The 27,841-nt window shown below is 23.6% G+C and overlaps 3 protein-coding genes across 3 annotated transcripts in view; all 3 read left to right on the top strand.

The window, feature by feature from the left end:
* The window catches only part of LOC134827201 (endoribonuclease Dcr-2), a 126,987-nt gene that overhangs the window by 79,396 nt on the left and 19,750 nt on the right, over positions 1–27,841 (top strand). The gene's annotated exons all lie outside the window — the stretch shown is intronic.
* Positions 5,150–21,113, top strand: LOC134827263 (paired mesoderm homeobox protein 2A-like). The gene is made up of 4 exons (XM_063839842.1): positions 5,150–5,477; positions 9,447–9,643; positions 19,929–20,180; positions 20,868–21,113. Exons 1-4 carry the CDS (start codon positions 5,150–5,152, stop codon positions 21,111–21,113), a joined length of 1,023 nt encoding a protein of 340 aa, XP_063695912.1.
* On the top strand, positions 23,229–24,287 carry LOC134833628 (muscle-specific protein 20). The gene is made up of 3 exons (XM_063848012.1): positions 23,229–23,357; positions 23,487–23,698; positions 23,765–24,287. The coding sequence occupies exons 1-3, from the start codon at positions 23,328–23,330 to the stop codon at positions 24,075–24,077; spliced, it is 555 nt and encodes a 184-aa protein (XP_063704082.1). The 5' UTR covers positions 23,229–23,327; the 3' UTR covers positions 24,078–24,287.

Here is a 27,841-nt window from a genome sequence, read left to right as displayed (position 1 = left end):
AATTATCGCGCGACAATCGCCCGGTCCATGGGGACATCATTTATTGCTCTTTTTGACAAAAAACGCAAAATATTCTCATGACAAGTGAACGGCAAGAGAAAAATCGGAATAATAAGGCACTTGTTGTTTAATTTAATTATGAGAAAAAAAAAATGAAATGAATAGATATCACAAAAAATATTTTATTTTAATGCTTGTGATGATTTTTCATCCTGTCTCTCTGATTATCTCTCTGTGTGTGAACGAAAAACTACATACTACGCAGATTTATAACCCAAACAAGTGCAAATTCAATTAACAATATTACACCTTCAAAAATTTCAGTTTTTGCACGTTTCGACGTTGGAATGTGTGTAAATTTAATTTGAACAAAGCACACGCTGAAATTCGATAAGCAAACATCCAAAAAATCTGGAACACATTTTCTCGCGGAATAAATTGCACAGCTCGCAATTGCAACATTTTGTGACATTTTTGTGTTGTCACCCTCCAAAAAGTACGAGAGAAGATGAATGATGAACGAATTTAACGTTTTTCCTTTAACAAAAGCAACGAAACATAATATAATTAACTTAAAACGAAATTAAATTGTTCAAGAGCCAACGATAATCACTTAAATGATTGGAATTCGGGTTTAGAGTGTTTGTGGCATGGCATATGGGAAGGTAATAATAATCAAGACAAGATACATTATTATTTTTCGTTTTATGTAAAAATGTCACATTGTAATTTTTGCCGAATTCGGTAGGGGTTTTGCAAAAAAGTTAACGTAACGAGTTAAAAGATACAAAAAAAGGTGCTCTTTAATGTTCAATGATGTGTAAAAACCCGAAATTGTTGGATTTTTTCTCGTGTCGTGTAATAAATTTAAATTTTTTATATTGAATGTATGGATTTTCAATCAAACCATCTGGAGTGATAGTAAATATTATTATGAATATTCATATGAATATGGGTTTTATGATATATTTTATTGTTTTTAAATGTGATTTTTGTTTATTCATATTTTATTTATTTATTTTCTTTTTTTGTTAACAAATGTCGTAAAAAATACAAAATAATAAAAATATGTTGTATTTTTTTTTGTAACGAAAAGTTTGAGAAAAGTAGAAAATATTGCAGTTAAAAAAAATTATTGGAAAAGTTTAAAAAATATTATTGTGATTTAAATTTTTGTGATAGCTTAAGGTTTATTCGAGAATTTTTATTCAAGAAAAAATCAAAATATAAATTAAATAAAATTAATATAAAATACAATTTTGTGCTTAAAAAATATTGAAATCATATTCTAATAAATTTTAATAATTTTTTAGTATATTATTTTTATTTTATTCATACATTATATATTTTTATTAATATTTTTTTGATTTATTTATTAAAAATTAAATTTTAATAATTAATTGAAAAAGTTTAAAAAATATAAAATAAATTTAAAAATTATTAAATAATTAAAAAATTTAAAATTATTAAAATTAATAAAAATAATTTTTTAAAAATAAAATCTAAATAATTTTTTTAATGATTAATTAAATAATTTTTAAAAATTAATTTTAATTATTTAATTTTTTTTTAATAATTTATTTTTTATTTATATTCATTTTTATTTTAATCTTTATTCAATTTTTTTGTATTTTATTTTATTTTATACTAATTAATAAATAATAATTAAATTAATAAATATTAAATTATTAAATTAATAATAATTATAATAATAACTAATTAAGCAATAATAAATGATTTTTCTGAAAAAAGAAATATATATATTTTTATATTTATTTTTTTTTAAATAACAAGAAGCAATAAATAAACTTTCAAAAAAAAAATAATGCTTAAAATTGTTAAATATTTCATATTTTTTTTTTTCTTAAAAAGAAAAATTAATGCAAAAATAATTTTATAGACTTCCCCTCGTTGATAAATCTTTCGTTAATAAAATTAGAACAATTCAAATTAATTACCAACATTCATATTTCTTACTTTTCTAACAGCTTTCCGCTACTTTACTCCATTTTTCTTTTAACTTTTCCCTTAAAAAAATGGGCATCTGGTTTTTCCTCATTTTTCAACACTTTCACTTGTACAATTTCGGGCAGATTTTGCACTTTTTCACCGAGCCTCAGATAAGAATTTTACAAAACATTTATTTTTATTGCGATGCACAAGACAAGAGAGTTGCATAAAAGTGTGCCAAAAAAAAAATAAAAATAAAAAAACATGTTCATATTTTCCCAGACGTATTTCCAACTCATAATGCAAGTCAGGTAAATAAATAAGGAAATATACGGCATGCACAAAGTTATAGACATGTCGAAAGTATAAACTCTTTTTAAATTAAATTTCCATATCTAAAAATGGGAAAATATGCTCGTGTGTGTGGAAAAGTACATATGTTTGCGAAAAATAAAATAAATTTATCTGTTGCAAACATTTTCTTGATTTTAATGTTCAAATTCACGTGTGCAGAAATCTCGCAAATGGTTCAGAAAAGTTTGTTTGTTTTCTCTGCGTACACAGAGAAATGTGCTTACCTTTTATTTATAAAATTTATAAAAGGTGAAAATATCTAGACGAAAAGTTTACTAAAAGGCACTTAATATTTGGCGGGCAACGTGAAATATGAAAATTTTATAAAATTTCTTCCGTTCAACAATTTATTCCCCTTAACTCGCAACACTTTTTCCCCAAAAAAGATACATCAGAAACAACGTAAATACAAATAATATCCAGCGACGTGAAAGAATTTAACATTTCTGCTAAAATTTTCGTACTTTTTAGACCTTTGATCGTTGAGCGCGACGACGACGACGACGACGACGTTGAACGGAGCTGAGAATGAATTTATCATGCGAAATTTTCCCACAGCACTCGAAAATATTCACACAAATATTTCCTCCTAGTTTTTATCATCATCCATCGTCGTCGTCACATTTGTACGAAAGTTTTTCTCGGGCGCGTAGAGGAAAAAAGAAGATATCAACAGTTAAATCAATAATATTATTTTATGTATAAAGTCATGCATGCGAGTTATCGTTATCGCAATAAGAAGATTCAAATAACTCGAAAACTCGCAAAACGAAAGGGATAAAAAAGAAAATATATTTATGGGGAGCGAAACTATCAACAAGAACATTTTTCCAGCGAAATTTGTTTATTTACGTGTCTTTTGCTTTTTTGTTGAATGAATCCGCGATAGATACACGTGTATTTACTTCGTGAGTTCGTGCAAAAAATTGATTGAAAAATTCACTTTTACTCCGTATTTTACATAATAATAATAGAAATAAAAATAATCATCATCGTCAGTCAGGGCCCGAATACAAAAAAAAAATTCAAAGAAGCCCAAAAAAATTTTTTTTCAAAATTAATAAAAATAATTAATATTTTTTAATTCACTGAAACTGAAAAAAAAATTTAAAAAAAATTATAATTTTTTTTTTCAATTTAAATATTTTTTTTTATTATCCAAAACAAGAAATATTTTTATTTTTTCAACCAAAAAAAAAAAAAAAAAATAAAAAAATAAATAAATAATTTTTAAAAAATTATAAATAAATAAAAAAATAAAAAAAAATATAAATTGCTTTGAATAAATTTAAAATTTTTAAAAAAAATTTTATAATTTTTTTTATTTTAATAATTTTTAATTTTTTAAATAAAATTTTAATTTTTTTTTTAAATTCAAACCAAGCAATTTATTTTCTTTTTTAATGAATTTTAAATTAATTTAAAATTAAAATTATTTTAATTTTTTTAAATAAAATTTTATTTTATTAATACCAAATTAATAAATTAATAAAACTAAACAATTTATTAAAGACTTTTTTCATTCGTTGGTTTAAATTTATTAAAATCAATTTGAATCAAAAAAAAAAAATAATAAATAAATTAAAACTAATTACATATTTATAAATTTATAAAATTTTATATTTAATTAATTTTAAAAATTTAAAATTAATTAATTTAATAAAAATATTTTTTTTTTAGTTTTTTTAAATAAATTTATTTCAATTAATTTAAATAATATTTTTTTAGATCCAAAAAAAAAAATCAAATCCGTCACTGAAGAAGGCGAAAATCTTATAAGAAAATTTGATGACGTCATACACGCCGCGCTATAAGACAACGTGCGAGACTTTATCAATGGACCAAGGCATAAAATCATCGTAAAATCATTGCTTATGTCTCCATAGTCGACAATACACTAAATGAGCAATAATATAAAAACATTTTAAAATCTCTTTGATTGGTTGCCAGAGCAATAAAACTCCACCCCAATAAAATCTCCCCTTCGATTATGTGCGCAACGACTACGAGAGACACAAAAACAACCCCTATCATATTTGCGCGCTGTGACTACTACTTCGTATATCGAGGACCGACGACTTTTTAATATTATGATGGGAGATATAATTGCGCGCGTAGCAAAAGGGATGCTGTGTGTCTGCACGAAGCGGCATGTTATAACATTAGGTTTTAAGTTCACATTATTGAATTAAGCTTATCATTTGATTTTGGCAAATGCAACCGGTCGGTGGTGTTTTTACTCGCTCTGTCTCTTCCGATATTTTAACACAAATAATAATAATAAAAAAAATATTGTGCGATTGTTTTTCCGAGATTTAAATAAAAATAAGTGAAAAAAAATTTTTTCTTGTGAAAAATTAAATAAATTGAAAATTTAAAAAATTTCCGGTGACATTTAACGAGAATAATAATAAGAAAAGTTGAAGAACGAGTGCGCAGTGTTATTATTAGCTATTTCCTTCCACATGAAAGAAAAAAAAACATCTTGTGAAAATAACTTTATGAACATTGGCTACAATTTCTTGCTGAATTAAATTCAACATTTAAAGACAAAAATTCTCAGTCCAGAAAAAAAATACGCGCAGAAAAAAATTCATACATAATTTAATAATATCAAGAGATTTGATTCAATTAAGGATTTATTTATAAGGATCCTTTTTTATGTGTCTGACTGTGAAATAAAAAAAAATATACTCGAATAAAAATAAATTTTTAAATAAAAAAAATTAAATAATAATGATAATTATTAATAAAAAATTAATAAATTAAAAAAAAATATTAAAAAAAATTAAAAAAAACTTTTTCGTGACACTCTGTGAAAAAAGGACTCAAAATTTTGTTCAACATGGATTACTCGTACTTGAATCAAGCTGCTGGCTTTGATTCCAGTTGTCTCCAAGGATCGATGGATCCAACGGGACTCGCCAACATGCCCTGTACCTATGGCGATCTCACATCTTGCAGTCAAATGTCACAAGCGGCATATCGATACACGGCAGCAGCTGCTTCCATGGCACGTTCATACAATCCGGGCGTTGGAGGACCCGGTTCGGGACCCATGAGTGCATTACATCATGCGGGAAGTGCAGCTTCACAGTGCTCCGTGATGGGCGCTCGAACTCACCAAGACGTTCATCGGGCTTCGATGTTTCCGGCATCAATGAATCTCAATTGTAAGTACCGTCGGATGAATTTTTCTTGTTTGGATTTCGACAAATTCGGGTAAAATCGCAATAATCTGAGGGAAAGAAAGATATTTAAATATTTATAAATCATAAAATAATAGTAAATCGTAAATTATAGTTCAAGCCCATGATATTTTACCAAAAATTTTGTGTTCCTACATGCACCGAAAATATTATTTTGGTATATCTCGTGTCTAAACAGCAAAGTGCAAAAGGATTATTGGAACCCGCAACCGCTATTTATTATGTATTACACACATTGCCACATATCTAGCAGGAATTTAATCATTTTGTTTGGTATTTAGCCGCAATTAAACCACATTAGCTTTCTAAAATTTATCTAATTGCTCTAATAATAATACTAATATTAATGTAGTTTGCCGTATTGTGGCGTGAAAAGCGATAAAATTGGGAGATTCCAAGCAATCCATGCATTTTCCGTCATTTTTTCAACTTTTTTCATATTAAAATTTTCAAAATTATGATTTATTACAAACAAAACGACTCTCGGCGCTTTCGTGACACTTCGAGATACCTCCCAAAAGGCACACATCTCAACATAATTGATTACAAACGCATGCGAGAAGTAGACGAATTTTATTTGAGGTGTCAGGAGCATCGAGATTTCTACAAAGATCGAACAGGACGTCTCCAACCAGTCTTTTTGGAAGACCCAAAACCCGCCAATGTGTATGGGAAATTTTCATGGAACTGCCCGTGAACGATTTAATTCATGGTTTAACGCCAAGATAAAGTCATATTATTTGTAATAAACATAAACATTAAATTCATGATGGGTTTCAGGCATTAAATTTGGTGTGTGTTTGCCAATGGAGGCGATACGTTCTGTGTGATTGAACACACTATAAAATTTATCTATAAAGCATTATTCTAATTAGATCAGTTGTGTGGTGTTTGATTGCATATTTCATACTTGTTTATTGGCCAATTAATGGGAAGGAGTAGCGTTTATAGGTTGAGGCGGAAATGTTTTGTCTGAAAATAAAAAGAAAAAAAATAAATAAATCAAAAATTCAAATTAAAAAAAACTATAAGTATTTTTTATAAATTCAGAAAATTCATAAAAATTGAGAAAAAAAATATATAAAAAATCTAAATAATTTAAAATTAAATTAAAAGTAAAAGTAAATATTTCAAAAAATTACAAAAATAAGAATTAAGTACCTATAAAAAATTAATTAAAAATCCAAATTTTGAAAAACATTTATTTTTTTAAAAATTATTTAAAATTATTTTTATTTAAAAAATTAATAATAATTTTAAATAATTTTCATTGATTAATAATTTTCTTTTGGTTTATTTTTTTTTAGATTTAAAAAAATAATAATAAAAAATTAACAAAGAAAATTATTTAAAGATTTAAAATTAACAAAATATTTTTTTAAAAAAAATTAAATATTCTTCAAAATATTTAAATAAAAATTATGTGAAACTCTATAAAAAAAACTTTAAAAAAAATAATTTATTATTTAAAAAAAAATAAAATTGAAAAATAAATATTAATAAAAAAAAATCAAAATGATTTTCAAAACAATAGCTACAAAATAATTTTTCTTCATTTTTTCAAAAAAAAAAAAAATATTTTTCAAAAACATGAAGAAAAACAAATAAATAAAAATATAAAAATATTGATCAAAAGTAATTTATAATAAATAAAATATTTTAAAAAATAAATAAAATAATTAATTAATCAATAATAAAAATATTTTAAAAATTAAAATTATTTTTTACTTTTTTTAAAATAAATTAAAAAATGAAAATGGTAAAAACAAAAAAAAATAAATTAATAAAGTAATAAAAATTTGTAATAAATTATTTAAAAATTAAAAATATTTAAAAATTAAAAAAAAATCCTTTAAAAAATACTAAATAGTTATAAAAATAAAGGACCAAATCGAGCTCCTTTGAAATATTACATTGGAAGATTATTTATTGGAAGATTAATACGCAGTTCAAAGCAGTTGCTCACGCATCCACTATATTTGACCTTGTTAATGGATCATTTGCGATTAAGTTCAGCACAGAAAAAAAACGAAAACAGAATAAATTGTCTACCATTATCTCAGCTGTATTTTTAGATGAACACCGAGGCAAAAAAAAAAAAGAAAAACAACAAGAGTAAATTGAATTTTTGATGAGCATACTTTTAATAATGAAATTTATCGCAATTATTCCGTCTTTTTTCAATGTTTTCTCGTCGTCGTCGTTGGGCTTTAATAACAGCACGCGCAGAAGGGAACTCACTTTCCGAGAGAGCGAAAAAAAGGGAGAAATATTTAGGCAATTTATTTAATCGATTTTCTTCGTTTTTTTTTCTTTTCGTGTTTTCTTTGTTATTATTTTCTTCTTCTTCGTTGTTTCACAGATCCAAGACAGATTTAGTAATTTACGACCTGTAACTTTTCTTTTTCGCAAAAAATTTATGGGAATTTCAATTCAAACTGATTTTTCTTCTAATTTTATTACCTTTTTCCGAAGTTTAAAGAGATAAAAATTTTAAATTATTAAATTTTTTGCGAGTAAATAGTCCCCAATCGAAAAAAAAAATAATAAAATTCCCATAAAAACCCGAAAAAAAATTCGTCGCCAACAGCAAAGCCATTTTCATCATTTTTATATCCTCCCGCAATGCTTGTCAGTTCAGTAAATGCTTCTGTACATTCATTGGATTAAATGTGTTTATGGCAATTTTTTGTGCGACCCCAGATGCAATTTTTCATGTTCGTTCCTGAAAAACGGCAAAATATTTACTGTAGAAATTTTTTCTTCACACTCCCATTCAAATCAAATTTTTATTTCGCAAATTGCAGTCATTGCATTTTAAAATTGCTTTTAAATAACAATTCAATCAGACAGAGTATATGTTGGACATGCAACTCTTCTCTCTCTCTTGCTCAGTATATTGATGTCACAATGCATTTTCGGTTATGCATTTTGGCACCAGTTTGTTTTTTGCCTTTTTAAGCTTTTTCCTGTTTTTTTCGAAAAATTCAATGGTGTGACATTTTATGTGTGTTTGTTTGATGACACATTATTAAATGAAATAACGGAGGCAAAAAAATGAAAATTTCAGATTGAAGTTAAAATTTTTAACAATAAAAAACGTGACGAAATGAAAAATCAAAATATTATTTTTTTTTCGTGAAAATAATAAATTTTATCGAAGAGGGTTGAAAAAATGATTTTTTTTTAATTTAATTATTTTTTTGAACTTTTTAAATTAGTTTAATTAAAGTACTTTTAATCAGTCATTTTAAAGTGAGAAAAAATAAAAAAAAAAAGCGAGACAGCAGTTACTCTATTTTTCCTCTTCTAACAACCGAGAACGTTCATTTGGCAAAATACGAAGATTAATTTATGTTTGTAAACAGAACATTATGTTCCGAGTCCATAGTGTTTTTGTGTTCGGGCGAAAAACCAAGGGAAAAGTGAATGGAAAACGTAGCTCCGTACTCGAATGACTACAAAAACAATAAAATTGGGGGAAAATTCTCTGCTTTTATTTCTTCTTCGTCTTTTTTTTTCCAACGTCGAGTACGCGTCATGGAGTAACGGAGATTAGAGACTTTGGAAGAAATGGCGTCGTGTTGTGTACACAAAATTTTATTTTGCGAAGAATGTTTGCTTGCAATTTGAACAAATTTTTCATTTTGTTTGTCTACACGGCATTCGGTGTGCTTTCCTAAAAAAAAAAGAAAAAGTGCAAAAAAATGTGGATCAGAAGAGATATGAAGTGTGATGTTATCTTTAAATAAAAAGCGGAGCAGAGCGCACACGTAAAATGTTATGGGTTTCCTTCTTGCCTTGCCTTGACTCGTAAAAAAAAACGTGCAGACGTCTTTATTTCATAAAACTGAATATTGTATGCGTGGATCACCTTTTTGTTTACCATTAAAAATTTATTTACCACTTTTTTCGTTTTTTTTTTCGTTTCAGCTGGCCTTCCATACAAAGTTTATCCGTCACATGACTCGGTGTTGAGCGAGAAACGGAAGCAGCGGAGAATACGCACGACTTTTACGTCAGCTCAGCTCAAAGAATTGGAACGTGCTTTTCAGGAGACACATTATCCCGATATTTACACACGTGAAGAGATAGCAATGAAAATTGATTTAACCGAAGCACGAGTGCAGGTAAGGTTTTTTTTATTATTTTTTTTTGTTTCGCAAGCAACCGAGAAAAAAGGTGAATCAATATGGAGGCATGATGATGCACAGTGCGCTTAAAATAGAATAATTTTTTTTTATTTTTTATAAAATAAAAATTGGTTTTAAAAAATTTTTAATGAAATCATAAGAAAATAATTTATTTTGGATAAAAAATTGAAAAATTCTTAATTTTAAAAATTTTATCGGATTTTATTTAAAAAATTGAAAATTTTCGTAAAATTTAATTTTTTAAAAATAATTTAAAAAAAAATATTTTAGGTTAAAAAATTAAATAAATTCTTATTTTAAAATTTTTTTAAATTAAAAGTTAATTTAAAATTATTTTTTTTATATTTTTTTTTAATTTTTCAAAATTTTAAATTATTTTTAAAATTAAATTTATTTGAAAATTTTAAAAATTCTTGTTTTTTGAAATCTTTTTTTTTAAGTTTGAAAATTTAATTTTTTATTTTTAATTGTTAACTTTTTATTTTTTTTTTAAATTTAATTTAAAAAAATTATTTTCAGTGAAAATTTTGTGAAATTATTTATTTATCTAAAAAATCAATTTTTGAAAATTTTAATTTAATAATAATTTAATTTATATTTAATTTAATTTGAATCAATTTATATTTAACAATTTTTGAAAAAAAAATTATTTTAAAGAAAATTTCAAAAACAATCCAAAATTAATACATTTAATGACTCAAAGTCGATATTAAATTTTTATTTTTTTGTTTTGAAGAGAAAAATTATTTGTTTAATTTGAAAATTTTTGAATTAATTTTAATATAATTAAATTTTTAATGAAATTTACTTAATTTATACTTACAAAAGTTCCTTCGAGCTCCAAAAGTCTTCTTTTAATGATTTTTTTTGTTCTTCGGTTTCAGAATTTTCATTTTTTGGTTCACCGTGCGACACATGGAGCACATATGTTCCCTGTCCTACCACAAAAGAACATTAATTTCAATTATTTTGCATGGAAAAAGACGATTTTTTTCATCGTCTAACGTGTGTGTTTGTCGAAAAATATGCTTTTCGCGCATCATAATTTACCTACAACCAAAGTCATAAAATACAATTAACGAACACCGCCAAATAGGGCATATCACATTTTCAAAAAAAGAAAAAAAATGCTCCATGGCAATTTTCATAATCACGTAATCATGTTCGCATATGGTTGAGATATTTTTCCGAGAGACTCCATCTTATAGCTTGAAATGTGTCGTTAACACAAATGACAGATAAAACTACGCACAAGAGACACGTTTTAAGTGATTAACTTTTTTTTCCTCGTTCAGTCAAGTTTTTATGATGAATGAAATTTTGAACGACGATTTTTGTAATAAAATGGAGATTTTGAACTTGAAGCGTTCATATTTTTTAGTTTTTCACGAGGGGGAAGCTGCGAGGAAAATTGAATTTTATTAATATTGATTATCATTTAATTTCATTAAATATTTTATGCGGTACGTGCTTTTTGGAACACATGTCTGCAGTAACGCCAAGGGAAACCAGAAAACGAAGAAGAAACGAGAAAAAAAGGAAAAGTTTTTCGGGGTCATCGATTTTCCTTCGTTATCCTCTCTTTTTTTACGACGACGACGACGAATCTAGGCCTTTTTCGTGTAAATAATTTGATTACCGCATGATACATCGTTCGTCATAAGAAAATATGGATCATCAATCCATTTATCGTAATACATCAAGAAACCCGTTTCTGCCACGTCATTTCAGTCAACCTTTGAAAAAATACTCGGAAGTCTCGATTTGACAAAGAGAGAAGACAATCCAACCCATTTCCATGAAATGCCAATGTGTACAAACAGAATGATCTGTCTTTTACTTGAAAAAAGTAACTTTTTTTTCTTCTGTGCCGGAGAAGCTGGATATATATATTGAAAAAGATGAAAAAGAACAATAATGTCAGGTTTGGGAAACAATTTAATTCATCACATCTTTTGACATTTACTTGTGCCGTATACGGTATTTGTGCTATATATGTTTGTAAAAAAGTAAAGGAAAATGTGAAGCAAGATTTTATTCTTTCTTTTTCCGTGCGTATGACGGTCAGTTTCATATTTCATGAATTTATAATAATGCAACTTTTGCAAGGACAGGGATGAAAAAAATATTTAAATAAAATAAATTATATTTTTTATTATTTTTAATTAATTTAATTTAATTAATTAATTAATTAAATCATTTTTATTTATTTATTTTTAATGTTTTTAAAATTCTATAAATTATTTATTTAAATTAAATTAAATTAAATTTATTTAATTCAATTATTTATTAATTTAAGCATTTCATTTTAAATTTAATTAATTAATTATAAAAATTAGTTTTGAATAATAATTATTAATTTATCTATATAATTTCAAGTTATTTATTAATATTTAAAATATTTTTAAATTTATTTAGAATTTATAGAATTAGAAACATAATTTAAAACCGAGATTTTTTAAAAATCATTTATTTAATTTTTCACCACAAATTTTTAATGTTTGATAATTTAATAGAATATTATGTTTATTTGTAGGTTTTTATCAAAATCAAATTTTAAATTCAATTTTTTTTAAATTTTTATTTAATTTTTTTTATATTTTTTTTGAAAATAAAAATTATTCAAACTATAAATTAAATAATTTATAAAATAAATTAAAAATTACATGAAAATTTGACATATTATAAAAAAAAATTAAATTATTTTATTAAAAAATTTTTAATTTTTTATTTTATAAAAAAATATAAAAAATAATTAATATTTTAAAAAAGTATAAAAATAAAAAAAAAATTAAAATATTTTTTTTAAATTTTTAAATAATTTTTGAATAATTTTTTTTCTTAAAAATATTTTTATATTTCTATAAAAAATTGTTTATTTATATTATATTAATTAAAAATAAAATTTAATAAATTTATTCATTAAAATTAAATAATAAATTAAAAATATTTTAATTATAATTTTTAATTTAATTTTTATTTTAAATTTTTTTTCTTCCCTGTTCATTAGCATTAAAAAGTCAAGAAAATGTAAAAATTCCTTTGGGTTTCTCAGGAGCAGTTTCGTATAATTAAAACATCAGAATATCAATGTTACTTTCACATATGAACCAAAAATTTATTTATTCATCAAGTTGAATGATTGAACATATGATTGACCTTTAATTATATCAAAACTTGCAATAATTGAATTTATTCTGTCGTGACAATGACGTTCGTTGTACATCCGTAGCTCGGTTCGGGATTAATTGAATTACTGATTTGCAGACTGACACTTCTGAGTAACCTTTAGAGACACAATGTCTGAGAAATGTTGTCTGTGTTTATTGTTTGTAAATTTTTCGGGCAAAGTGCATCGTTACGCATGACTTACTTGCTCAAATTTCGTGTTTTTGTATGCAAAATTGATACACATTAAATTTATATTATCGCCACTTTTCACAATATTTGGCAAAAATATCATTTTTTGTTATTATTTAATGTGTTATGATATATTTTAATATTAATGATCAAATAAATGAATAAACAGTCAAACATCTAAAAAGCACACACACAATAAAATCGTATGAATTTTCGCCGGAGATAAATTTAGTTGTAACAGATGTGAATTGTGATAAAAGTCATCCTTTTGCGTTCCGCATCCGTGGTTCCGAAAAAAAAATACAATAAAAACGCAACATCGTTCTACCTACTTAGTTAATGCTTATTTTTGTCATGTGCGTTTTATTTGAGAGGAGGAACAATTTATTTATTGCATATCATCATCCCAGTCCCTTTTTCCTGCGTTTAAATGTACTTTAATCGTTTTATGATGCACTTGCTAGTTTTATAGAAAAAAAAAACTTTTATCAACTTGATTGGATGCAAAACAAAACATTTGGTTAATCGGTGACAATTTTTTTTATTCCAACAAAAAAAATCCTCCCTCCTAATAATATAAAGTTACATACGAGGTGATTAATCGTGTAAACTTAAATATTACAACCTAATAAAAAAAATCCTCTGTGTATGATAAAATAATCCCTCATCCCAGTTTTTTATGCGTTCGGGTGTTTGTTTAATGATTAAAACGTTTTTCTGTCAAATAACAAACATTTATCAGGCCAATCGCGACATGAAAGGAATTTGTTGTGTGCATATGCGAGTGCCGGCGAACAATGAGCTGTGACATAATAGACAGCGGCGTGAAAAGTGTTGACATAGTTATTAGTTGTTAACTTGTGTAAGAGATTTATGTAGATGGATGGACAAGTAACTTTTTTTTATGAGTTGATATTAACATGTGTTTTTATCATTTTTTATCCATTGTGTGAGTGACTAATCAGTTTTAATAAGTTTTTGTTGCCAAGTGTTCAGTTTTTGATTTAAATTAATTTTTTGAATATTTTTTTATTTATTAAATTATAAATTGAAAAGTTAAAATTTTTAATTAATTTTCTAATTTTAAGCAATATTTTTTTAAGCATTATTTTTTTAAACGAATTTCATAAGGTACAACTTTTATTTATTAAATTAAATTTATCAAATTAAAAAAAAAATTCAAAAAAATTAAAAAAAAAATAATATTAAAAAAATATATGAAATAAAATAAAAAAATGTAAGTAAATAAATAAAATAAACGAATAAATTAAAATAAAATTTTTAAAAAAATCTTTATTTTAAATTTTTTAAAATTCATTTTTTGGGAAATTTTCAAAATATTTTTTTTTAAAAATAAAAATTAATAATCAAAATTTTTAATATTTAAAAATTTAAATTTTAAAATAATATTATATTAATTAAAAAATATTAAAATTTTTAAAAAAGATATTTAAAAATATTAATTTTTTACATTTTTTAATATATTTTATTGAAAATTTTTTGAAAAAAAAAAATTTAATTGAAAATTTGAAATCATTACAGAAGCCAAGAAATTTAAATTTTTAAAAAAATTAAAAAAATATTAATAAATTTTAATTTTTTATTGTAAAATAAATTTTAATTATTTTATATTTTTAATTTTTATACACTAATATTTTAAACTTTATTTTAAATGTTTTAAAAATCTTTAAATTTTTTTAAAATATTTTTTTCAAAAATAAAAATTTTAATTTTTGTCACAAAAAAAAAATGTTTAAGAAAACATTTTTTTTGTAATTTAAAAAAAATTTTCATGACTTTATAAACAACGTTAATAATTTTTTAATTTTAAACATATTTTTTTGTTAAATATTTCATAATTGTTAAAATCTTCAAAAAATGAACCAAACTAAAAGTTAATAAAATTAAAACCGAACCATTTCATAATAAAAATCTGCCGAAAAAATTACAACATGTGTCTCTGTTGACACAAATCCATTTGAGTACATCCACTTTTTGGGATGACAGACCGAGTCACATCAAAATTTTGATGAACTTCAAATACTTTGAACAAACAAAAACTTTTCTCCTACATCATCGACACAGGGCGAGGCGAGTGTGCAATCAAATCACACAGAAAAAAAAACTTTTTTTTTCACTAAAATAAAGTGCAGAGACAAACATCAGTCAGTCATAGAGAAATATTTAAACAAAATATTTATGAAAGTAAATATTTTTCGAGTTTAATAGTTAGTTCTAGTTGTTTTTAAAAATTTTTCTCTCATTTTTTCGAAAAATTCCAATCAATCATTAAAGCAGTAAAAATGCTGACAAAAAAATTTAAATAAAATTCCGCCTGATCTACAAACTCAAATATTTATTTTGCCAAAATGCATTAATTAAGCCATCTCCTGTTTGTACAAAATCTCTTTTGAATATTTAATTGAGCCCGGGTTGTGCCGTGCGCCGTGCGAGAGGAGTGTTTTTCATTACATCTCGCAGAGAAACGTGTAAATATTATGTAAACTAAATTTTTTTGATGTTGATGACACATTTGACGTGAGACGTGTTGAAATGAGAAGATGTCTAAAAATATTTTTTTTATCAAAACAAAAAAAAAATGAGCGGAAAGAGAAAACGTAACCTTGAAAAAATAAAAATTTTATAAAAAAAAATTAAAATAAACAGTCACATAAATCAAGATAAATATAAAATTTGGTTGGAAATAAATTAAAAAAAAAAATAATTTAACACCCCTCGGTTTCCTCATCATCAATTTTCCATAACAGTCAAATTTTATGTTAATTTCGAATTTACAATTTATTTACAAAAATTAGAGAGAAAGTTCGAACATGTTGTAGTTTCATGTCGAAAAGGGCTTCTACCCCAAAACTTTTTGTATGTTCATTAATAAAATCTTTTTTCTTTTTCGAGAGAGAAAAAAAAAGCGAAGAACAAAAACAAACAAAATCCAATTGAATTGAATGTCCACTACGTTAAACCCCATCTCGGTAGAATGTTGTCTTTTGTAGTTTAGAGGCAGAAAAAGGGGCATAGACATCCGTAATTATTGTAAACAAAACCTCAATGATACAAGAAATAATCAACGAATGACCAAACATCTCTCTCTGGCTCGTTTTTGATCAATTTGTCGTATTTACTCTACTTTTACAAAGTTTATGGTCAGTTTTAATTAATTTAAACATTTTCAAAAGGATCATTTCTTAATAAAATTCATCCGTAAAATTCGCTTCACGTCGAACATTGATTTCTTCCGTTGTAATTGCGTCTTCCAGTTTAGTTTACTTTATTTATTTTAATTAGTTGAGTACACAAAAATCTTTAGTTTTGAACGTATTGGAAAAAGTTTTGAAATTTTTTTTTGTAAAATTCTGTGATTGTAGAAAAAAAATGTATTTTGAGTAAAAATGGGCGATTCATGTTTTAAATGAATTGTTTACCTTTCGAATTATCGCCGTCTCTTCATACAAAAATTTTCCGCTGCTGATGAATTAAAGTAACGCGCGTTTTCGCTTTAATTTGTACACCGCAGATTTATTACGTATTAAACATTTCGAATTGCTTGTTCGTGTAGGAACGACTAAACCAATTTTCTCCTCGCATAGACACGCACCACGTGATTGGCTGAGCATAATATCGAGTAGATTCATTATAATAATCATGTCTTGAATATTTATCTTATGTTTGCAGATTGAATATTGAAAAGTCGTTCCGTTTTTTTTTTTGTATCTGAAATAAATGGCTTTTACTGAGATTTATAACATGCTCAAGTGGTTTTTAACATCTTCTTCACTTTTTTCTTCTTCGACTTCTTTGCTTAATGTAGATCTTGTATAACATTGTACTTGCGGGTGTTTGCATGCAATCAAGGGAATTAAAATTATGTTAGCAAAACTAGTAAGTTTGAGACATTGTTTCGATGGAGAGAAGAAGAAGACAAAGTATCGATCTCATGGCAAACTTTTTTTTTTTGCTTGCTGTGTGGCGATTGATATCCATGACATGACACGGTAACAAAGATTTGCAAAAAAAAAAAATTTTTGTGGTTGTCTGGCATTGGTTTGAACGGAAGAGTCCATAAAATTAATTTTATTGTGAAAATTAAATTGTTGAAAATTTTTTTAAAATTTTTGTTACTTATTTTTATTTAAAAAGTTGAAAATTAAAGTAAAAAAAAATTAATAATTTTTTTTGTTGCATTATTACTTTAAATTTTTATTTTTTTTATATTATATAAAAATTATATATTAAATATAAAATTATAATATATAAACTATATTATTACTTTTTTAAAATTATTTTAAAAACTTTAATTTAAAAATATTCATTTAATTTAATTTACTTATTAATTTTTATTTTTGGAATTATTTTGATGATAATTGATATTACTACCAATTATGGAATGTATATAAAATTTAAAAAAAATATTAATTTATTATTTATCGAAATTCAATAAAAAATAAATAAAAAGTAAATTAAATATAACAAAATTAAATAAAATATACAATACATATAGAAAAATAGAAGAAAATTACTTTTTTAAAAAAAATTTATAAAAAAAATAAATTTAAAAAAATAAAAAATTATTTTTGTTAAAATTTAAAAATCTGAAAATAATTACAATATAATAATTTTAAAAATTTAGTATAATTAAATTTAAAATAATTTTTATAATATTCTAAATTATTTTTTAAATTAAAAAATTCTGTCTTTATTAATTATTAATAATTTTTTTTAAAATATTTATTTAGAAACAAATACTTCAAAATTTATTTATTTTGTTTTAATTAAATTTTTTGTGTATTTTTATTATTTTTTTTTTATTGATTGAAAAAATCGAAAAAAATAATATTAAGCACTAAAACTTAAGAAAAAGCTGAATTTTTCAAATCATGTCAAAAAATTGCTTAAAAATCAAAATCTCACTTAGAAAAAAAAATTAGTATCAAAATCCCTTGATGATAAATCGAACAAAGGATTACAAATTGGTTGATGATTGGTACGAAAAAAAAAATCAATTCAATTAAATTTTATTTAATTTTGTGAAAATTCATCTTCCGCATTACTATCTCAACGTATTGACTAAAAGTCGATTGTCATCATCATTATCGAAAACCAGGAACACAGTCATTGACACGATAACGAGCATGCCAATATTAATTGAAAGATCGATTACCCAATCTATCTTGTTCAATAATTAAATAAATTCAATAACAATCTGATTTTAAAAAGTCATGAAAAACTTTTGTAAAGTGGTTAAAACCGAACCTGTCTTTTTAAAATTTTGCGTTATTCGGAGGGGATTTTCACCGAAACTATCGATAATAAAGATGTTATTGTTGTTTTGATACTTTTGTTATTATTTTCTGGTTTCTGTGCTTTAACCTGCTATTCATGCTGTGATGCAATTGTTTGTTCATCATCACACAAAAACTTTTTGTCACCCTTGTAGTTTTTGTCACCCCCTCTGTTTCGTAACGCTTTTCTGTCTATTTGCTCACTTTTAATCCCTTTCATGATCGCAGTAATTGCAACAGAAGGTCAAATGCGAAATAAAAACATCCTCAGCTCCTGTTTATTCCGTTTTAATTCACTCGTTGTTGTTGTAATGGATTAACATCATCCTCCGTTGGTGATAATTTAAATTCATAATGATAATAATGAAATACTAAAAATAAATTAAAATTATTTACGACCGTACACAAATAATAATATTAAAATTTCTCTCTGAAAAATTGCGAAACAATGAATTACAATGAATCAATTTAATTTTTTTTCGTAACAATTTTACACGTGAAGTCTAGACCATTCTTATTTTTTGATATTTTCTCGAAGGCATGACACACGGTACACTCATGATGTCACTTTTCCATGCCCACGCGGGCAAATACCATCATTAATTTAAACGAAACACAAACAAAAAATCTGCCGAGAGGAATTTCGGTGATTCTCCGCGTCTTTTACACAAATGTCACTAAAAATAATATTCGATATAGATGTTGATAAATTTAATATGAAAAAAGTTTTTTCGAAAATATTGTGACAAAGATGGACAAATAAGTACAAAAAGACAAATTGACTCACAAAATTAATTTAAAAAATATTTATATTAAAAAATTATTTATTTTTAATTATTTTTTATATTTAATTATTTTATATTTTTTAAAAAAATATTAAAAATTATTATTTTTTTTAAAAATATTATTAATTTAAATTAATTTATTTTATTTTTTCAAATTTATTTTTTTTTTAGTTCTATATTTTTTTTTAATTTTTAAATAACACGCGAAAAATTTAAAAATATATGTATAATAAAATATTATTTTATTTTAATATTTTATTAATTTATTTTATTTGTTTGTTTATTTTTTTAATTTTTCGATTTTTTTTTATAGAAAAAATTTAATTAAAAAAAATTTAAAAATTTAAAAAAATATATAATTAAATAATGAAATAAAATAATATTTTATATATATTTTTTTAAAATTTTTTGATTTTTTTTTTATAATTAAATTTTTATTTTATTTTATTATGAAAAATAATCGAAAAATAATATAAAATTATATTTTATAAAATTACCTAAATATTTTTTTTTTATTTTTTCGTGCGTTGTTTAAACGTAAAAAAATATATAAATTAATAATTTAAAAATTATGCAATCAAAAAATTACGGAGAAAACATGACAATTTTTTTTTATAAAATAAACTTTTTAAAAGTTAAACAATTTTTCGCTTACATGATTTCCGATTGTCACAAAATGTAACACTTTTTAGACGTGCCACATGCCATCATATTGATATGTAAATTTTTGTATAATTCTTAATTAAATTAAAACAAACATTTTTCTCGTTTACTTTAGAAATTTCACGCGAAGAAATATTAATTTTTTATTTTTTTTAGGTGTGGTTTCAAAATCGGCGTGCAAAATTCCGGAAACAAGAACGTTTGGCGCAACAAAAAGTGACAAATAACAACTCAACGTCGTCCGATAGCATGAAAAATGGCGAAAACAAGAGCGGATCAATGCAACCCGGGAATACGACTCCAAAAGATATCAAACCAGGATCGCCGTTGTCGACAATATCAACGACCCCAAATTCGAGTGCATCTTCGCATCATTCCAATGGAGATATTAAACCAATTAATGGTAATTAGTTTATTTTTTTTCTTTAATTTTATTAAATCACTGCAAAAAAAGAAAAAATAAATAAATTTAATGGCAACATAGTTACTTACAAAAATTGTTATAATAAAATATTTTATTTTATTTTATCGTCTTGACTTAACTTGGCACCTCGTGATTTTGTGTCCTTTCGTATTTATTTTGCCTGAAATTTTCTTGAAAGTTAAAAAAATGCTGACTACGACAACATTTGCTATTAAAATAATGATTCAGGCAGCAAAGCGTTGTCGTCGTCGGGTGTTCTTGTATAAAAGGACAAAAAAAGTGACGTTAATTCAAATAAATGAACAGTAACAACAACCAATTTACTAAATTAAAACTACCTACGTTTTGTTTTGCATTAAGTTTTATTTTTAGTTTTCGCATTTTCAGGCTTTTCCTGATTTCGAGGATTTTTTGCAAATTTTTTATCAAAAAAATGTTGGAAAAACACCCAAATCACTCCCTTTCTATTAGAAAATGTGAAAGATGAGTTACGAGCGAACACTATAAAATAATTCGACATAACAATCTGTAAACGTCATAAAAAGTTTTCAAGAAGATTTTTCATCGGAGAAAATTTTCCTTTTCTTTTTTACACATATTACGTTAGATATATATAAATATTTTCATCATTTCTCATGTTTTATTTTTCTTGTATTTTCTTCTCGTTCACAGGAAAACTATCCGATGATTTACACATAAACAACAATAAATGGACTGGTTCATGCGGCTCACTGCTACAACAGGCAAAACAATCTAGTCATTTAAGTTCATTAAATCACAATTTACAAAACCATCATCATGCTGTAGCTGCATTATCGTCGCCGTTCTCGTCGTTACTCAGTGCTGGCAGCGGCGGTTATTTATTGGACCCATTAAGTGGGTTAAATAAAACAACGGCAGCTAATCACTTGTTTTAAGTTTATTTTTTTAAATTTATTTAAGTAATAATAATTTATTTATTTAAAAAACTTTTTTTTAATTAATTAAATTTTTAATTATAAAAAATAGCAAGACCGAGCCATTTTCTTTGAAATAAAAAATAAAACAGGAAATTTAAAAAAAAATACATATTTAAACTCTAAGTAGTGATTTCATAAATTTTATAGCATTTTCAAATTTTCGCTCCATGCGGAATTTTCAGTAGGTACAATAAATAAATTTACTATTTAAAAATAATAATTAAGTTTAGATTCGTAACGAAAAAAAAAATTTATATCCATAGAAATTGTATGTTAAAAAAATATTCTAGTCAAGATATAGATTTTTTTGAATTATAAATAATAAAAAATATATATATATAAAAATTGTAAAATATACCAATAATTATTAAATAAGGAAGATAGATGATGATCTGTATATGAATATTATTAATTATTATTATTATTAAATAATTGCTAAAGTTAATACATTTAAAAACTAGTCATATAAAATAGGGATTATTGTGAGTTGTGTAACAAATTGCCGAAAAAAAAATGTATACAAAAAAAAATCGAACAGAAATTATTATTAATAAAAATGGGTACTTAAAATCATGGAATGGAGTTTTAATTTTTTTTTATTCTTTTTTAATAAATATTATTTTTTTTAATTTTTTATAGTAAATAATTATTCAATTGAACTAAATTTAAATTAAATTAATTATTAAAAAAAATAAATTTAATTTAATTTAATTTAATTAAATAAAAATTTAAAATGGAAAGTTAAATTCTTAAAAATTTATTATACCAGTTTATTTTAATTAAAATTGAAAAAAAATCAATAAAAATTATAAATTATTATTATTTAAAAATTATTAATTAATTATCATTCATTAATTTTTTTATAATTTTTTATTTATTATTCAATGAAAGTTTTAATGTAAAAATTAAATATTTTATAATTTTTTTTTATAAATTTTAATAATTTATTTAATTATTTATTTATTTTTTTATTTTAAATAATTTAATTAAATTAAATTTTAATTTTTAATTAATTATTTTATTTTAATTTAATTAAATTTAATTTAATTAAATAAAAATTTAAAAAAAAAAATTAATTATGTATAAAATTTTATAATAATCATTTTTTATTGATAATTTTTTAAAAATATTCTCGAGGACTTCTACTGAAAAAAAATGGAATAAAAAATTATTATATAAATATTTTTTGCAATTTTTATGAATATTTTGTGCCAAAAGTGTGCGATATCTCAATGGGTGTCCCTCATCAATTTTTTGTTCAATTTCCATAGTAATACTTATAAATAAATTGTTGTGACTAATAAAATGACGCGATTTTCCGAAATGCACAAAAATTAAAGCCATCTTTGAGGGTTTTCAAAAATAAATTTACTCATTGTATATTTTTAGAAGCAGATGTTGTAAAGGTCAGTTTTACTATTGTTTCTCTCGTAATTTCTCGTTACTCGTGTATTTATGAAAAATTAAAAAAAAAATTACGCTTTGCAAAAAAAATAAATATTTCCAGTTTAAATTTATGTATTTTCTGTCCTTGAAAAAAATTGTTGATTTTTTAAAATTTTTCCAAAATTATGTCACTTAATAAATAAAATAATAATGTGGCTTGGCAACATTTTTAATAACAACATTGAAAATTAATACGATGGAAATCCGCTTTTAATTTTTTTTATTTAATTTTTTAAAAAAAAATTAACGAAAGGTAATAAAAAAAATAATTACAGATCGATTTAAAGTTATGGAAAACTCAAGAACGAATAAAAGAATCGCAAAATGTCAGTGAGATCGCCTTCATAACAAACAATTTTTTGTGTCGATTCGTCATCGGGTTATTTATTTTTCTTACATACCATACGAAAAATATTTTTCACGAAATTTTTCTTTTTGAACATTTTTTTTTCTCGCGAGTCGTACACACAAATTTTACATTTTGCGGAGGTGTGCACTTCGTAAAAAAGTCGTCGTCATTGTGTAAGTTCACACAAATGGTGAGAGTGACCGTACATTTTATAAATAATTTGTGTAGATTTCCATTCGTACGACACACGCAGCGGGGATCTTAAAAGCAACTGGATCTTTAAATTGGTTGTCAGTGTGCATTCGAGATTCAGAATTGCTTCATCTCTCTAATAGAGTAATTGTGCTCGTGAAAAAAAATCCTTAAATTTTTCAAAAATGTCTTTGGAACGTGCCGTACAAGCCAAAGTATGTGAATTTTCTAAAAAATAAATTTTAAAAAAAATTAAAAAATTTTTTGGAAGAAATTAAAAGTGTTAAAAAGTGAATTTTAAAATAAAATAAAATTAAAAAAATATTTTTTTTATTTAAATGTAGATCGCTGGAAAGCGTAACCCAGCCCAAGATGCCGAAGCACAAGAATGGATCGAAACAGTTCTTGGAGAAAAATTCCCAGCTGGTGAGAAATACGAAGATGTCTTGAGAGACGGACAAGTTCTCTGCAAATTGATGAACAAACTCGTTCCCGGAGCTATCCCCAAAATCAACTCTACTGGCGGACAATTCAAAATGATGGAAAACATCAACAAGTGAGTCATAAAAAAAATAATTTTTAAAATTTTTCAATTAAAATAATGAAAATTTTCCATTTTTAGCTTCCAAAAGGCTCTTAAAGACTACGGAGTTCCCGATATTGATGTTTTCCAAACCGTTGACTTGTACGAAAAGAAAGATATTGCCTCGGTAACAACTTGCTTGTTCGCCCTCGGTCGTGCCTGCTGGAAGCACCCCGAATTCCCCGGACCACAATTGGGCCCCAAACCCGCTGATGAAGCCAAGCGTGACTTCACCGAAGAGCAACTCAATGCCGGCAAGACTGTCATCGGTCTCCAAGCTGGAACAAACAAGGGCGCCACACAAGCTGGACAAAACATAGGCGCAGGCCGCAAGATCATTTTGGGCAAGTAAATTGCACAAAAGAAGTCAAAGCGTTCAAAATCCCCCCTTTCCCCCCCTCTCATTTCCCAAAAAACACACAAAAAAACCTTCTCACTCCTTTTTCCCTTTTCTTTCAAAATTTCCATGCACTTCCCGATTATCCTGTCGCGCACACTTTGTCTAAATAAAATATATGTAAGTAAGAAAAAAATTTTATATATTAAAGAAAAACAAGAAAAAACTTGAAAAAAATGTGTTTCAATGTCATTACACACTTAATAACCCATGAAAACCCCTTTAATGCTGCCAAAACGTAAGTTTATTACGTCGAAAAAATTTATAGGATGCCAGGTGAGAAGCGTGAAATTTTACGTCATTTTAATTCTAATTTTTCTTTCATTTCAAACGTCAAAACAAAATAAATAGAAGACACCGCATAAGGCGATTAAAATTTTTTCCAGAGAGAAACTGTGAAAATTAACACATTTTCGTGCCCGATTAATGCTCGCACACGAACATAACCCATTAACCTTCAAACACAATGTTTGTTCTCGAAAATCCGATAAAAAATCACGAATTTGATCTATTTTTCGGTGAAAAAAAAAAGAAATCTCCATGAGCGTTTTTTGTATGTTCGCGCGTCTAAAAATAAAAATTACGAAATTTCGTGATACCTCGTGAATGTGTAAAAATTTTATATAACTTATTATTTATAATAAAATGAAAATGATGAGATTTTTTTTTCTTAAATAAACAAACGAATTTTTTTTTGTGCAATAATATTTATAAAAAAAAATAATAAATTTAATTTTTTTTATTAAAAATTTTTTTTAATTATTATTGTAAAAAAAAATATTCATTAAAAAAATTTAAATAATAATAATTTTATTAAATTTATTAAAAAAAATATAATAATTTAATTAAAAAAATAATATATTTATTTATAATAAATTTTATTTAATTAAATAATTAAAATTTAAATAAATAAAAACTTATTAATTCATTTTTAAAAAAAGAAAAAAATATTTGTATTATATTAAAAAAATTATATTATTTCAAATTAATTTTATTATTAAAATTTTTTTAAATAAATTATATTTAATTTATTAATTAATTTAATAAAAATAAATTTTTAAATATTAATAAAAAATATTTATTGGAACATTTTATTAATTAAATTAATAATAATAATAATTTAATTATTAAAATACAATTAATTTAATAAATATATTAAATTTTTTAAAATAAATTTTTAATTTTTAATTTAATTATAATTTTTTATTATAAATTATTTAATAATTTTTTTTTTAAAATTTATTTTGTTAAATTTAATTTATTTATTTATTATTTTAATTTATTTTTTTTTTATTTAATTTTTAATATAAATATGAAAACGGAATTTTTGAATAAAATAGAGCGCCATAAACGGATAAATCGTGAACTAAATAATATTTTAAAAATATTTTCATTTTTTCTCGTTGATTTTTTAAAACAAGAACACTTTTACTTTTAAAATGCATTAAAAATGTCATAATATACAATAATAATAAATGATGAAATTTTATTTTTAGATCACGACAGTAATTCTGGCTATAACGAGACGTGGAAATTAACTCGAGAAAACAATAAATTAATCGTCACGCAATTTTTCTTATTGTTAAATAAATGTGCAAAGTGACGTTTTTCTCGAAAAACAGACTTGTTTTCTTCACAAAAGAAAAAAAAACAATAAAATATAAGATAATAAACTTTCATAATCAACACTTCAACGACAAAAAAGAATGTGAAGGCGAAACTTTTTTAAATTTCTTTCACATCTTTATTATTTTTTTTACGAAAATCTTGTAGGATTTTTTTTTCTTTCGTGAGATTTACCTGCTTAACGTTTTCATCAGCGTTAATGACGTCGTTTACACACATTCCCTAAGCAATTTCTGATACTTTTTTTTCTAGTTTTATTTATAATGTTTAACGTGAAGTCGATGATAGTAAAAAATATAAATAGAAAATTACTCAAATATTATAAATAAATGCAGATCTAAGCGAGGAAAATTTGTTTGCCTGCAAATGTGACACACAAACAAAACGGCGAACGGCAAAAAGCTGAAAAATTTTTCGTGTGAGATCAAAAGACGGCAAAAATGATGGAAAATTTATATATATTTATGAGCAATTGTTAAAAATAAACAATTTTAAAAGGTTTTGACTTGCCGGACCAATTAAAACACGGGTTTTAATTAATTAATTATGTAACGGAATGATGAAAAGCATAAATCAAGCAAAAAAGATTCATCTTTCAAAAATTAACATTTTTTTGCATATCATTTTTAATTTTCTCTAAACATGTCTTTTTAATTTTTTTTCCATAATAAAAATTAATTTACCTCATTTTTTTCTAAAATTAATTTTAAAAAATATTTAAATTATTAAAAAATGTTTAAATTTAATGTAAAATATTAATTTGATTTTAATTTATTTAAAAATTTCAAATAAATTTATAAATTAAATTTATTATTTTGATTTTAATTAATTAATTTATTTTTAATAATCTCTAAAATATTTAATTTCAATATTATAATAATGTTAATTATCAATATTAATAAAAATTATTTTTAAAAAATAAATGAAATTCATTTAAAATGAAATTATTTCATGAAATTTTTAAAAATTTTTAATTAATTTAATAATAAAAATTAAAAAAAAAATTTAATTAAATTAATTAAAATAAAATAAAAATTTTAATTTAGTTCAAAATATTTAATTGAATTAAAATAAAAATAATAATTTTATTCAATAATATTTAAAAATTAAAATCACAAGGAATATTAAAATAGTATTTAAAAAAAATAATTATTTAATTATAAAATAAAAAAATATTTTTTCATCTCAACAATATTTTCGATATTTTTTAATTATTTGTAATTATTTTGTCTTTTAAAAATTTTTACAACAGAAACTTTTATAAAATTAAATATTAAATTAAATTATTAAATTAAAAAATATAAAAAAAAAAAAAATTTTTAAGGCATTTAAAAAAAATTATTCCATTTAATCTTATCTAACAAAAATTGATAATTATGACATTTTTCTCTACAAAAATAATATTTACTATTAATTTAAAATTAGATAAAAAGGTGGCAAAAATTTATTGACTGCTGCCAAAAAAACCAAACGGTGAGACAACACGTCGTTATTATTACACAAAATATATGGAGAACAACAACTGCTTTGTACAAAATGCACTATTTCTGCATTAAATATGATTATTATTTATTTTTGACATGACGATGCACGATAAAAATAAAATTATAATCGTTTCTGCTACTTATGCATGTCGAACAAATGCGAAAAAAAAATTAGAATTTGTTGGCTCCAAATTATTGTAACGTAAAATTAACGGGAATTATCCTAAATTCGCAAAATTTATTATTATAATTTGTTTATTATTTATTAATAAATAATTTATGAAAATTAGATTGTTGTCAATTAGGATGACGATGACGACTGTTTTAATTATTTTATGTTTTGGTAATTTAATTTTTGCACAAACAATGTTAACAAAAGGTCATTTTCGCGCATAGAAAAAAAAATTTAAAAAATAAAAAGTGAGTCAAAACAAGTTGAAAAAAAATTTGCTCGACTTTTAAAATTATTTTTAGAAAAAATAGTCATAAATTCGCTGATTAGCGCACTCATTTTTGAAAAAAAAAATAAAAAGACATTGTGGAATCTTCTTCTTAGTTCTACTTTTTTTCTTCAACGTGACAATCTGACGCAAGACATGTTGATTATTT

Source organism: Culicoides brevitarsis, chromosome 1 (genome assembly GCF_036172545.1).
Source record: "Culicoides brevitarsis isolate CSIRO-B50_1 chromosome 1, AGI_CSIRO_Cbre_v1, whole genome shotgun sequence".
NCBI lineage: Eukaryota > Metazoa > Arthropoda > Insecta > Diptera > Ceratopogonidae > Culicoides > Culicoides brevitarsis.
The sequence above is the reverse complement of the archived record's forward strand: the minus strand, read 5'-3'. Positions and strand labels throughout refer to the sequence as shown.